This window comes from Calonectris borealis, chromosome 9, assembly GCF_964195595.1.
Source record: "Calonectris borealis chromosome 9, bCalBor7.hap1.2, whole genome shotgun sequence".
Taxonomy (NCBI): domain Eukaryota; kingdom Metazoa; phylum Chordata; class Aves; order Procellariiformes; family Procellariidae; genus Calonectris; species Calonectris borealis.
The window spans coordinates 12,382,717-12,394,969 of NC_134320.1; the positions used below are offsets into that span (position 1 = coordinate 12,382,717).

The 12,253-nt window shown below is 35.9% G+C and overlaps 1 protein-coding gene across 4 annotated transcripts in view; it reads left to right on the forward strand.

Annotated features, from left to right (window-relative positions):
- GRK7 (G protein-coupled receptor kinase 7) overlaps positions 1-12,253 on the forward strand; it is a 33,002-nt gene that overhangs the window by 4,322 nt on the left and 16,427 nt on the right. Inside the window, exon 3 of one of the 4 annotated variants that reach the window (XM_075158301.1) lies at positions 8,941-9,758. The exons of the other annotated variants lie outside the window; for them this stretch is intronic. Coding sequence (XP_075014402.1) covers positions 8,941-9,204 — 264 coding nt within the window. The 3' untranslated portion in view covers positions 9,205-9,758. Of the gene's footprint in view, positions 1-8,940; positions 9,759-12,253 lie in introns of those variants that run through there. 4 annotated transcript variants of the gene reach the window in all.

A 12,253-nucleotide genomic window follows, 5' to 3' on the forward strand; every position in this document is an offset into this window, starting at 1 on the left:
TATGTAGTAAAATAACATCTCTTAATACAGAAACAGTAGAATCAACTTGACTTGTTTCTCTTAAGATAAACTCTTGAACCAATCATTTTAGAGAGGCTAACACAGATGCTTTGTGCCTTAAGCAATAGTGCATAGTCAGGGATTTAACCGATTACTTGTTTCTTCAATGAGCAGCAAAGATGACTCCTTCTGTATTCAGTTTTTGCTCCTAAAAGAATACAATTTCTTCCAGATTACTCTTAAGTGATGCTACTGATTGTACTGCAGGTATTCATGGTGCTGCACAATAAACCATTGCCAACGTTCCTCCCTCCACAAATTAATTCCTGAAAAAGTTAGCAGACTTGATGGCAGTTTGCAAATGTACATACCTGTGTGCATGTGTAGGAAGAGGAGATGGATGACCAACTGGTTTTTGCCATGTGAATTAGACTGTGCAGCACTTCAGCTGTGCCTGTGGTCATCCCAAACTAACCCAGATTTGTAGTAATGCCATGAGGTTTACACAAGAAAGATGTATTCAGGTAGCTTAACTATGAAAAAAGCATATTTATCCCAAGGTGTCTGGAGCTTAAAGATGTATATAATGAGTGAATGTGTCTGAAATACACTAAGAATATGAAGAAACGGAAGCAAATCATACACAGGTCTAACTGCCTTTACGTGAAACTCCCCAAGTCTTTCAAATTCAGTAGAAGAGAGAGGACCTGCTGGTAACCTTTTGCATTATGCTTGAAGTACACACGTCTTTTGACGTTGTTACTTAATACAGTAATTTGTAGTTTGATGGATATATTTTTTTCTGGCAATTTAAAAAGTTTGTATTATGAGTGTTTTTAGTTCTCGGTGAAAGAAAATATGAAAACTGATGTATTTTTAGATAGGAAATAATTTAAAAATGAGACTGCATTGTGTTTTAGACATGAAAATACAGTTTCTGTGAAAGCTAAGGCAGGTTTTTAAATAGAACTTATGTGAAATGGGGATGTTGTTTTGTTTGTGAAGATGGCATTTTGATCAGCGAACCCAAAGCTATAAACCTTACTGTGCTTTGCAAGCTATAGATGCATGCAGTTGTTATGATCAGAAAAAATAATTTTGTCCAAGGGCAGTTTTTCCTACTTGTAAATATGTGGGGTTCGGCAGAAGAAAAAAAAAAACAAAATGAAAGAGTGTATTTAGAAATGTCTAACCACTTCTGTTGTATTAGGGTAGAATCTCAAAGCAGTAGTAGACAAGGTGGTTGTTCCTCCTCAGTTTCTATGACAGTCATCAAGTTGTTACAATGATTTTTCTTCTGTTGTTGTTCACTGTTTTTAGAAGCACTATTCACTGTTATATGGGTGCTTTTATCAGAGCAAAAACTGCAATGAATAATATACTACACGATTGTAGTGTGTTACAAGGAATTTCTATTAAAGGCAGTTTTATTCATACAGGAAATTGAAACAGGAGAAGGAAGAAAAAGAAGATTTTTTTTTTTCCATTTTCTGTATCATAACTATGAGGGAGTTAAATGAATAATAATTCCCAGTATTATTTTGCATTTCTATAAATTAACCCTATTTGAGTAATTTGAAAGCTACTACTAAAAGACATTATATAAGAACTAGATATTACTATTATTTACAGTAATGTCATACACAGGAAGACCAAAAAACACCTTTACAAAATTTGTTGCATTAAGCTTCACCATCTACCCCTGTAATAAAATAAAAACGATGCAGTTAAATAAATTTTTGTTTACAAATCACAGTTACATTGTGACTTAAAATTGGCAGAAAGTTTATATCATAGCATTCTTTTTGAGTATGACTACCAAATTGTTATCACTTTAAAAAAAACTTGAGAGAAGATATTTGTAGAGGTTTGGGTTTTTTCACTCAAAAAGATATATGGCTCCAAGACAGATTTATTAAAATAAATTTAATCAGTTGCACTATTTTGTGGACACAATTTTATAAGGGCAATTTTATAAGCTAAAGCAGAAAATATATTCGTCTAGGACAAATCTGTATTGTACTGTATATCTGAGTGAAGTGCCTAACGTCATAAAGCTGTTTCTAGATCTAGGAAGATGATCTGAGCTGACAACTTAAAGCTTACAATTTTCAGTCACTAATTATAGGGAAAATACTACTGATCTATAACATAAAACCTTTTCATTTTAATTTATTTATCCATTTGCAAAGAATCCTTCTGTTTTGATGGATGTTGTAATACATTGAACTTCATTCATCTCTTCAGCATTCTGACTTTAAAGCCTTGTAACCATGTAACCCTTTTTTATGGCCTGGTTCTTCAATGTCATACTTAAAATATTCTTCTATTGCATATGAGAATAATGCCTAACTTTGCTTTAATCATATTCATAAGTCATTCTACTGCCTGAAAGTAATTAGCTAATATCTCTAGTACCAAATGAAACCATGGTTTAGCTGTCTGGTACAGTTAATGGTAATTTATTTCATCTGTTAAGATAAATTTTACTTAGCCAGTCTTACACATATTATGAAGAATTAAGATAGTTTATTTGTTAAATGTAAGGTAGAAATAATTTTAAAAATTGCATCTATTGTGGTCTTTCTGTAAGATGATATATTAAAAAAAAAACCCTTGGATTTTATTTTTTTCTTTTTTCTGTTGTCTAACGAAAGCTTGTGAGCTTGAGTTGTTTGATCTTTCATTTTATTTCTTGTTTTTTATCTTAGAAATATGAGTAGCAGCAACTGTTGAATTCCTTGTTTTGCTGAAGTACCATTTCAGAGGAAAAAAAGTAATATGCTTTTCTGGGTCGTATTTTAACAGTTTACTCACACGGAACAGATTTCTACAATGCAAACTACCCTTGTATTTAGTAAAGCTACTTTTATTATGAGATTGTATTCATTCTGAGTATGGAGACCCTCTTTCAGTCTTATACTCTTAAATGAAGAAGCAGAATGGTGCCTTTTTCAAAATAGAGCGCTTTCCTTCAAATTATTTTCTGCAGGTATGAACTAAATAGGTGCTGAAGATAAAGTAAAATAATTAAAGATTTTTCAACAACTGTCTAAAAATCTCTCAGTGATTCAGATTTTTCTTCTTGAGTGCTAATCTTTTCATGATTTCTCTAGTTCTTCAGATCTTCCTTGTGAATAAGCAAACTAAAATAGAAAACTCTTCCATACCTTTTATATATCAGGAGGAGCCAAGTAAACAAACGTGGAGTAGACATCTGATCTTAGGCACCTGCTTAAAAAATGTTCCTCTCCGTGTGTTTGGTTGTAACTATGCTGGTATGAAAATGTCTCTTAATACATCATAGACAGTGAAACAAAGCAGCAGTTTTCTGCCTTTTTTTTTTTCCTATGTCTCTTTTTTTGCTATATATTAGGAAGTAGAAACATCATGTGATGACTTTTATCCTTCCTTATACAGGGTTGAATAGTATATAATATATGGATTTATCTGTGTATTTATTTCATTAGAGATTGCAAAAAATAAAGTATTTCAATGCATTCTGAAAGTTTTGTACACCTCTCATGAGTGTACAAGCCATTAAAGCTAGATTTGTTCCGCTTTCAAAGCATCAAAAAAATTCCTAGCCTCTCATGTATGAATAAATGCACGTCATCCATACATCAGCTAGAGGATTCATAAATCCCTTTTGTAAATCTTGTTAGGTGATTAGTTATCACATGGCACAAGTGATAAGCTAGTTAATGAGTTCCGGTGAAGATTTCTATGAAACTATAATGTTTATGTACTGTTTATCAGCCAAAAATTATTTTCTTTGTGGGTGGTAAGGTTTTTTGAATTTTAGATGGATGACTTCAATGTGGTCTTCTTAAAAAGTAATGTGTGTTTATGCTGCAGAAAAAGCATTGTGCAGCTGATGATTTAATACTTATGTAGTTAAAGAAGTAGCCTTGATATCTTTTAAGTATTGTCATTACATATGCTCCTTTTGAGAAATATTTGTGTGCTCTATACCAATTGTCTGTACCTATTATAAATAAAAATACCCTACTTTCAGAAAGAATGCTCCTTACAAAGGTCTAGAAAGAGTTGGATACCCAGACGGAGTTTTCTTCTTTCTTTTCAATTGCTAAAGCAGCAAGTAGAAACATCTGGCTTTCGATGTGTATGTTATTTTAAACATACATATAGATAGTTGTAAGTAATTGGTACAGCAATATTTTCAGAGTTTAGAAAATTTTAATTTCACTAAGGTGTGCTGATTTGTGCTTGTGAAGTGCTAGCTGGCTTTAGAATGGAGAACTCACAAAAAATTAAAATATACAAGTTTCAACAATAACAGTCTTGGAAATAAAAGAAGTAGAAGGCAGTTGAAAGCTACTTATAACAAACATGGATTTTTTCTTCATGAAACAAACATGGATTATATGGGATCTTCTCATGATACATACATGTACCTGTGTAATCTACCTAGAAATGTGTATATGCACACTTACCCAGGCAGAGTTCTTACTGACATCACTGGAAACAGAAATAAACTCCTTGCCAGTGATAATGTAATTATTCAGGACTTCAGGAAATAATCATTATGGTGCTTTGTACAAACGTGCCTGTAGCGTCTGTTCTGATGTATTGATCATACCATGCATAAACTAGATTGTATCTTAAAATTACGCCTTTTTAAATGTTGATATTCTTTGTCTTACATAATTGAAATAGGCAACAAGGAAAAACCGAGAGCCTGCAAAGATGGCTTTTGCATAGGCAAAATGTTTTGTCTAGTTATGTACTCACTTGGTTGATTCTGGAACTAGTTATTTTTGCATATGACAGAAGTGAGGAGCCTCCATCCCAAGTTTCTCCACTTGAACAGTTTGACCTGGCATCCTTTTTCTTGAAGTCCCTGCAACTTTTTCTCGTACAACTCAAAATTCACAACTCAAAATGTATGTGAGTCAAATGTTCCTGCCCTTATCCAAAAAAGTTGGATAATTTCCTGAGAATGGTCGTGAGAAAAGTGAGCATATTCTTTTGTTTATACCCTCATATCCTCTGCATATCAAAATATAGAGGATTTTATTCCATTTTTCCAGAAGTCAGTGCGTATTTGCTGTTTGTTTCGGGAAGAACTTTCTGCCCTTACTGAGTATGGTTTTTGTGCAAAACAACTGTTTCATGTAAATTATGAAGTACTTTTGTGCAGATGCATGTGAGCCAGAGAGCTTAAGTATTGACATAATAACTGTGCAAAATAAGACAAACATATTTTTGTAGTATTTATATAAAAGTGCATTCATATCTTCAGAGGTTTCAGGCTTCTTCACAGTTTTCCTGTGCTATGTTTTATATATTTGAAGGACATCATAATATTTTTATAGGAAAAACATGTTTTGGTTAAAATCTTACTCAAAATGTCCTTTTGCCCTCCTGTATGTTTGTTTATTATAAGATTCTATTTCTTAGGAAAACAGAAGGAAATCTATTTAGATGTTCCTAAAACTTGCAGTTTAATTTCAAGGCAGTTGAAAAGCGGGAGGAGCGTTTAGACTTGTGAAATAAAAAAATAACTCAGCAAGCTATTCTACAGTTGACCTTTGGTCATTATCACATGGCGTTCTTATTGGATAAGATTCTGTAAAAATTTATTCTTCCTTTGCACTTTGAAAAATGACAGCCCTTCATTTGCTCAGGATTAAAGTGACTTGCTGCTATTTTACAGTCTCAAAACCACCATTCTGCTTATGCATTTTTAAGGATGACATGTAAAATTGATTATGTTTTACTAGCAGAACTTTGTTCTTAAAAAATTTGATAATCACAGTTGTTATGAAGTGCATCATCATGACCAGTATTTCAGATTTTTTTAATCTCCGAAACATATACTTTACAGAATGCAACCTTATCCACTATGAATGCCGTGATTATGAGAGTGAAGGGAGCAAAAATGATTTTGTGGGATCATTCTGCCTCCTGCAGTTTTGGAGATGGCAGAAAGGATACTGTAGTCATCTAAAATTATGAGACTGCAATATGTCCCATGAAATGTTTTTCCTACACAGGGCATGCCACACGAGACACGTTTTTCTATCTGGGAAAAGACATTGGAGCCCTTTAAGACATAGCATCAGAGCTCTTTGCATGACTTTTAACCTTGTTCTTCATCCAGTTTAATCTGACAGATAAATGCTATAGCATGTTCTGTAAAAAAGCAAGAGATAAGATTCCTTATCAAGTTCTTAGAGCTGGTAGAAAGCTTAATTAAGCTCTTTGAATATGAAAAATGCTATGTAAGTGCTAAATATTACTGTTTAGTCCCTTTGTCTCTTTAGGCTCATGATTTATTATAAAAAATAATATACATTCTGGAATGGTCTCTTTGGTAAATCATCTAGTGGGCCACTTGTTGGTTCAACATTGTCAAAGGTATTTTTATTTTATCAGGTAACAAATGCAAGATTTGGCTGACAATATAATTCTTTGAACTGTTGATTTGGCAGTTTTGACTAGAAGTGGTATTGCAGGAACTGTAAGCTACGGGATGGTGAGGAATGTAGTACTTCTGTTCTTATTGGGCCACATGTGACATTCCAACTACTTCATGTGATGAGTAGTTTCAGTTAACAAACATATAATGGCTTTTTTAAGAAGACAAAATAAAATCCTGAAATTACAGATGCAAGCACGTGAAAACTGTGGGCTTGGTTTTGCTCATTGTTCAAGTTTAAAATCTGCTAGTGAAAGGTAGCAGGTTCAAAATACGTGGAGGTGGTTCTTAACACAATGTGTAGTTAAGCTGCAGGACTCCTTTGCAAAAGAACTTATAGGGTCTAAGAATTTATCTGGGTTCAGGGGGAGAGTGGACGATTGATGGAAGACAGCTTTGTTGAGAGAAACCATTTCTGTTTCTGGAAGCCCTTGAACTGCAAACAGTTGGAGTCCAGGAAAGTGGTAGAGAAGTATCAATGTACGCACCAGGTTCTATTAGTCTTCTCTATGCGTCCATTTTTTGGCCAATTCACCGACGGTAAACTGGCCGTATGGGCCTTTCATCCGAATCAGCCAGTACCCATCTTCCTGGATTTACATGTAAAAGAATTGTACCTGCAACATTAGTCATAATCCTGAAAGATAAGGTGGATGAAATCCCGTGGATTTCAGTGATAGACAGTGACCATCCAGGCCTCATTGTCATTCGCATTAACCTACAGGGGCTGTACCTACACTGGAGGGCCAATACCCTTCTCAGGGCACCTTGCAGTCCTGTTCCCTCAGTCACACTGGCCCTGAACACAGAATTTCTCCTTGATGTCCCCTTTTTGCAAATGTCACTTATGCGTTGCGCTATGATACTGTATTTGCATTCATTATAAAGAGCTTCATAAAATATATACAGAGCTAAGTACATGGAGAATTTTCTCCCTTATTAATATTGTTTATGGAATATTCTGTGGTCATTAAATGATAAAACCATAAACATCTCTGAAGTGAAGTATTATTATTCCTGCATTATAGATGGGAAATGGTCAGGAGAAATTTAAAGGGAAATTAAAGGGAAAATCATGTTACAGGAAGACTAGAGAACCCTGATAATTCTTGGATTCTAATTGTGTGGTTATGAGCCTGTACCAAGTGGTCTGCTTGTCCTGTATGCTCCATCCCTATAATGTCTGATTGCTTCACTGTCTATGAATGCATATTTCTTCTGATGACACTTCACAAGGTGGGGATGCTAGCAGGTTCTATCTCCAATAGGGATCTGGGGCAAAGATAGTGATTTACGCGTGATCACAGGGGGGAAAAAGCAGGGAGATGCTCTAGAGTCCAAAGTTAAAATTGGTGCCCCGTTACTGGACTGTCCTTCCTCAAGCCATTTAACCCTTTGATTTTCATGTAGTGTGAATCTAAGCTGTAACTGTCTATTTCTCTCCCCAAGTGTGAGCACAGAGGGATCCTGCCCTTGCTGTCACAGAGGTGGCTTTCTCCTCCATTTGTGCAACTTCCTTGATTTCAATGAGTACTGATGTCCAAGCTTAGAAGAGTAAAAACCGATGGTGGATTTTTTTTTTTTACTAGTCGAGTTGGTGACTTTGAACCCAGAGGCAATTTTGTTTCCTTTTTCCCCTAATATAGCAGAAGTTTGTTTTGTCCCTTTCGTGCTTTTATCTGTGTGGGTCTTTTTAAGGCAGACAGCTTTCCCTGTTAAAATTATGTCCCTATGTGAAAATGAAAAAAACTTTGGTCTTGAATTTTTGTGTAAGCATGTGGGATTCAGTACCTCCTAAGCTCCTATACAGTCTTTCTCATTATCTTTTCCTGGTGCTCTGAACACTCCTTATGTTCTTCTGAATCAGTAGCCCATCAATTTATGATGGGCCATCCCATCATAAGGTCCTTCCCTTTGCTAAGCATTAACAATATGCCGAAATCTTTGTTCTGTGAGACTTTTCAAGGGTCCCTTGTCCTAATTAGATTTTATTTTATCTTTTTTTAACAGATAGTTGCTTATTCGTTTGATCAACTGGCTTCTTGTTACTGTATGAACGTGTGGTGAGAACGTGTGGAGGAACTGCAATTCTGTGTGACTCATTTAAATTACGCTCAATTCCTCCTCACAGTGGCTCTTGGGAGAAAAATGAAGATTGTAAAGTGAGTGACAGAGGCAGATCAGTTGTTCTTCTCTACATCTAGGGCCTACTCGCTCGTGTGCGAAGAGTGTTCTGTGGTCCGTTCCTGCATTCCTGCAGGGTCTGTTAAGGCCATTGCTGAAGGAGCGGAGGAACAGCTGGACAAGAGAACAAAGCAGGCAGTGGCACCCCTTGGAGGAAGGAAGGTCCGAGCCCCAGGAAACAGCTGATAGAGCTAAACTCAGCTTGTTTTTTTTCCTCTGTTCAACAGTTCTTGTGCCATGGCAAACAAAAGATAGACATTCTGATTTGCTTTACTGTTTGGTTTGTGATATCAATTGAGTTTGTTTTGCAGAGATCTGTGGGAAAAGGTAGAGATCTAAATCCCGTTTCTCCTCATTTGCCCATTTCTATGCTGATGAAAGCTCCAGAGAGTTCTGTTTCTTTCTCCCCTGCATCTGCTAGAAGCTGGGATAACAGTGGTGTTCAAGGGACCCTCCGGTCTCGGGACAGCAGTCTGAATAGGATGTATGAGTGTACTTATGTGTGGGCCTCGTTCTGCTCGGAGGTGTGGTGTGCCAAGTACCCGTTGACTGTACTGGGAACTGAGTGCACTTAGTGCTTCTCAGGATCTCATCTTGTATTATTAAAAGATTATAATTATGTGACCTTTTAAAAATTTATGCAGGATCACATTTCACAAAAGAAACATTTGTATACTTTCAGATGAGTCATTTCTACTATGCCCTGTCAAACCACACTCAAAGCAACAATTCCAGTTAACAGAACTTCTTCACTAATGTATCCAAGGATAACATTTGGTCATTACATTTTAGAGGATTATTGAAAAATTGTATTTTGGGTTGTTCTCAAGGTAGAGAAATAAAAGGAGAAGTAGATCTGTTAACCCTTTTCAAAAGCAAGTCAATTAAAATTTAATTGACTGAAATTTAATGACTATTTTTATATTTCAAACAGCATATGCAAGTAAGGCATCCTGCTTGTCATCACAAAAGACAGTATTAGATGGAGAGCAAGCAAAAAATAGCTAGTGTTGCACTGACTACACTGCAAAAAGTTGTGTGCCTCTGCAATGGCATGATTTCTGCCTTCTGTAAAAAAGTTGGGATAATATAACATTCTTTGGCTCCTTTGTGATTTTTTTTTTTTAAATTGTTTCCCATTAGGTGCTTCCAGGTCAGTGAAGGGGTAATTCCATGTGTTTGTGTCTCTATAAGATCACTTGAGCAGTCAACGCATATGTTCAAATGGTTCCTGCTCTTATCAGGAATCCTACAGGAAAGAAGAAAATAAGGCGCTTGGTCTTAGTCTCAGTCAAAACCTAATGCACGTCCTACTAGTGTAGAGTTGACAACAAAGGGATTCAACTTTCTGAGTCTGGGTTTTTTTTATTTTCCCTGTTTCCATTAATAGAGTGAAATTTATCCATGTAAAGTAAGATCTAGTAAGAAAAAGTGTTTTTCAGTTAATACACAACTTCTGAATTTACTTATAAATTGTATTGAGTGAAAACAACTACAAAATCATACAAACCTAATGACTTTTTGTCTGATAGACATACCAGTAACCCATTCTGAGGCACGGTCAGATAATTCTAGCGGAATTAAAAATTCAATACCAGCCATGGAAAATAGACTCCTTCTCAAAAATAATGCATTTATCTTTTTTTGTGATATCTTTTAATTCCTTTGCTTTCTGTCCTTTTTGTTCCTTTTTACATTTGAGTATAATTTACAGTATATTTATTTACTCCTTGGCCTGCTGAGAGTAACTTAACTCATTACTCTGATTCACTGTTGCTTTGAGAATCAGTGGATACATTTTCCACCTAATACACTATTTTTTTGCTGCTCAAATCCCACTACCGCTAGTGAGAGTTGTACAGTTTAAAAACCTCCCTTCACTAAGCTTCTGTTCTACCTGCTTAAATAAACCTCTCCTGAGTCACTGAGGCTGCCTTTCATGTTACCACGGGATCTCTTTTCCTTGAAAGATGATCTGATTTTTGACATCTTGTTCTCCATAATGATTAGTGCAGGGATGTTAGGTTTTAACTTCCCTCTAATGCTATCTACTCCTCAAAGATAGAATTAAATCTTTTGAGAGATGTATGTTCTTCCAGTTGCAGGGATTGAATAATTGCCTTTTCTGTGTTCCCTAATATGGCAAATGCTTATGGCTTTATCATCTTTCTTCCCAAATTATGATCTTTTTTCCCAAATGATTTTGCCAAAGCTCCACATATGTAGAAATAGGTGGAAAAGACTAAAATTTTCTTCCTTTCTTCTAATTCCTGTTTTGATAAAGATTGCAGAGATTTATGTATTTCTTCCCCCTGCTTGTTTACTTGTGAAATGTGTTTGTTTCTGGTATAAAATGGTAATGTTTAAGTGGGTTTTGAGTCTCAGGGGTTATGAGATTAGGTTTAGATTCCTGCTGCTCAGCCTGTTACTTCATTATGAATTGTAGGAAAGCTTCAGGATTGGGAGAGATTTGTTTTAAGATTAGGTTCAAGTTTTAATGAAATTCCATGAAAAACAGCTCTCATAAAATTCTGAATTGAATGGTTTGACATATCAGAGGAACAATGTATGTTTCTAGACTTCTCTCGGATTGAGCTGGATCAGCTCATAACAGCTCAAAAGATTTAAGTGCTACCAATTTAGAATTTCGAAATTTAATTCTTGTTCACAGTAACCCCATCCACAGTCTTTCACTTCAGTCTGAAGGGAAGCTGTTGTTGGTCCATCTCTATTTTCTATTAAATTGTGGTCATGCAGTCTTTTTGGTCTGCGGTGTTACGGTCTTGCTTTCTCTGTTCTTGAGAAACATCGAGTACCATGTCAAAGCACGGTGTTCTTCTGTATGGTGTGACTTACTGAAGGTTATCTGGAAAATGCACATGGCAGAGACTGAAGTTACTTGGCAACTATTTCTTTTGAAAAAACAACTATGGAAGAAAGAACACAAGTGGAAGGAAAGAGAGGCAGTCTGAAAGGAGCTGCCTTGAGACACATTTATGATCGCAGAATTCTGACTTTTCCATGTCAGATTTATCCAGTCCCCGTATGATGATGCTAAGTTGCAGCAAAGGAATGTCTTATCAGAAAGACCATACTGTGCTGTCAGGGTACATTTTGATGATGATATGACTCATCAGTTCTTCAATGCATTAGTGCCCCAGCTTCATCTCAGTAAAAATAAGAATGTTTCTTGCTTGCCAGAAGGAAAAAAAAAAAAAAAGACAAAAAAAAAAATTCCAGAAGCCTATTTAGTGTCTGTGTTCAGTAACCTGCAATGAGCAAGGATGCTCTTAGCATCCTTTTGTACCAAACTTTCTCTACTGCTTTCAACCCCTCCTCTCCCTTCCTGGTTTCATGATCTTCTGAGGCCAGATGGATCGGGGTTTTGTGGTCCGTAATTGAGCACTTGTCCCCCTTTCTGAATGGAGCAGTAATCTTACATAAAATGTAATCCTGTCAGGGTATCTCTCAATATTAACTTGTACTTAGAGAAATTTAATGCAAACAAATTACCTGTGGAGTGGTGTCAGCTGCTGCAGTGCCCATACGGCTCCTCTGTGCTTCTGTGGTTTTAGTGAGGGAGGCAACAGTTCGCTTTTAACCTTTTCTTTTGCTTTCAACCTA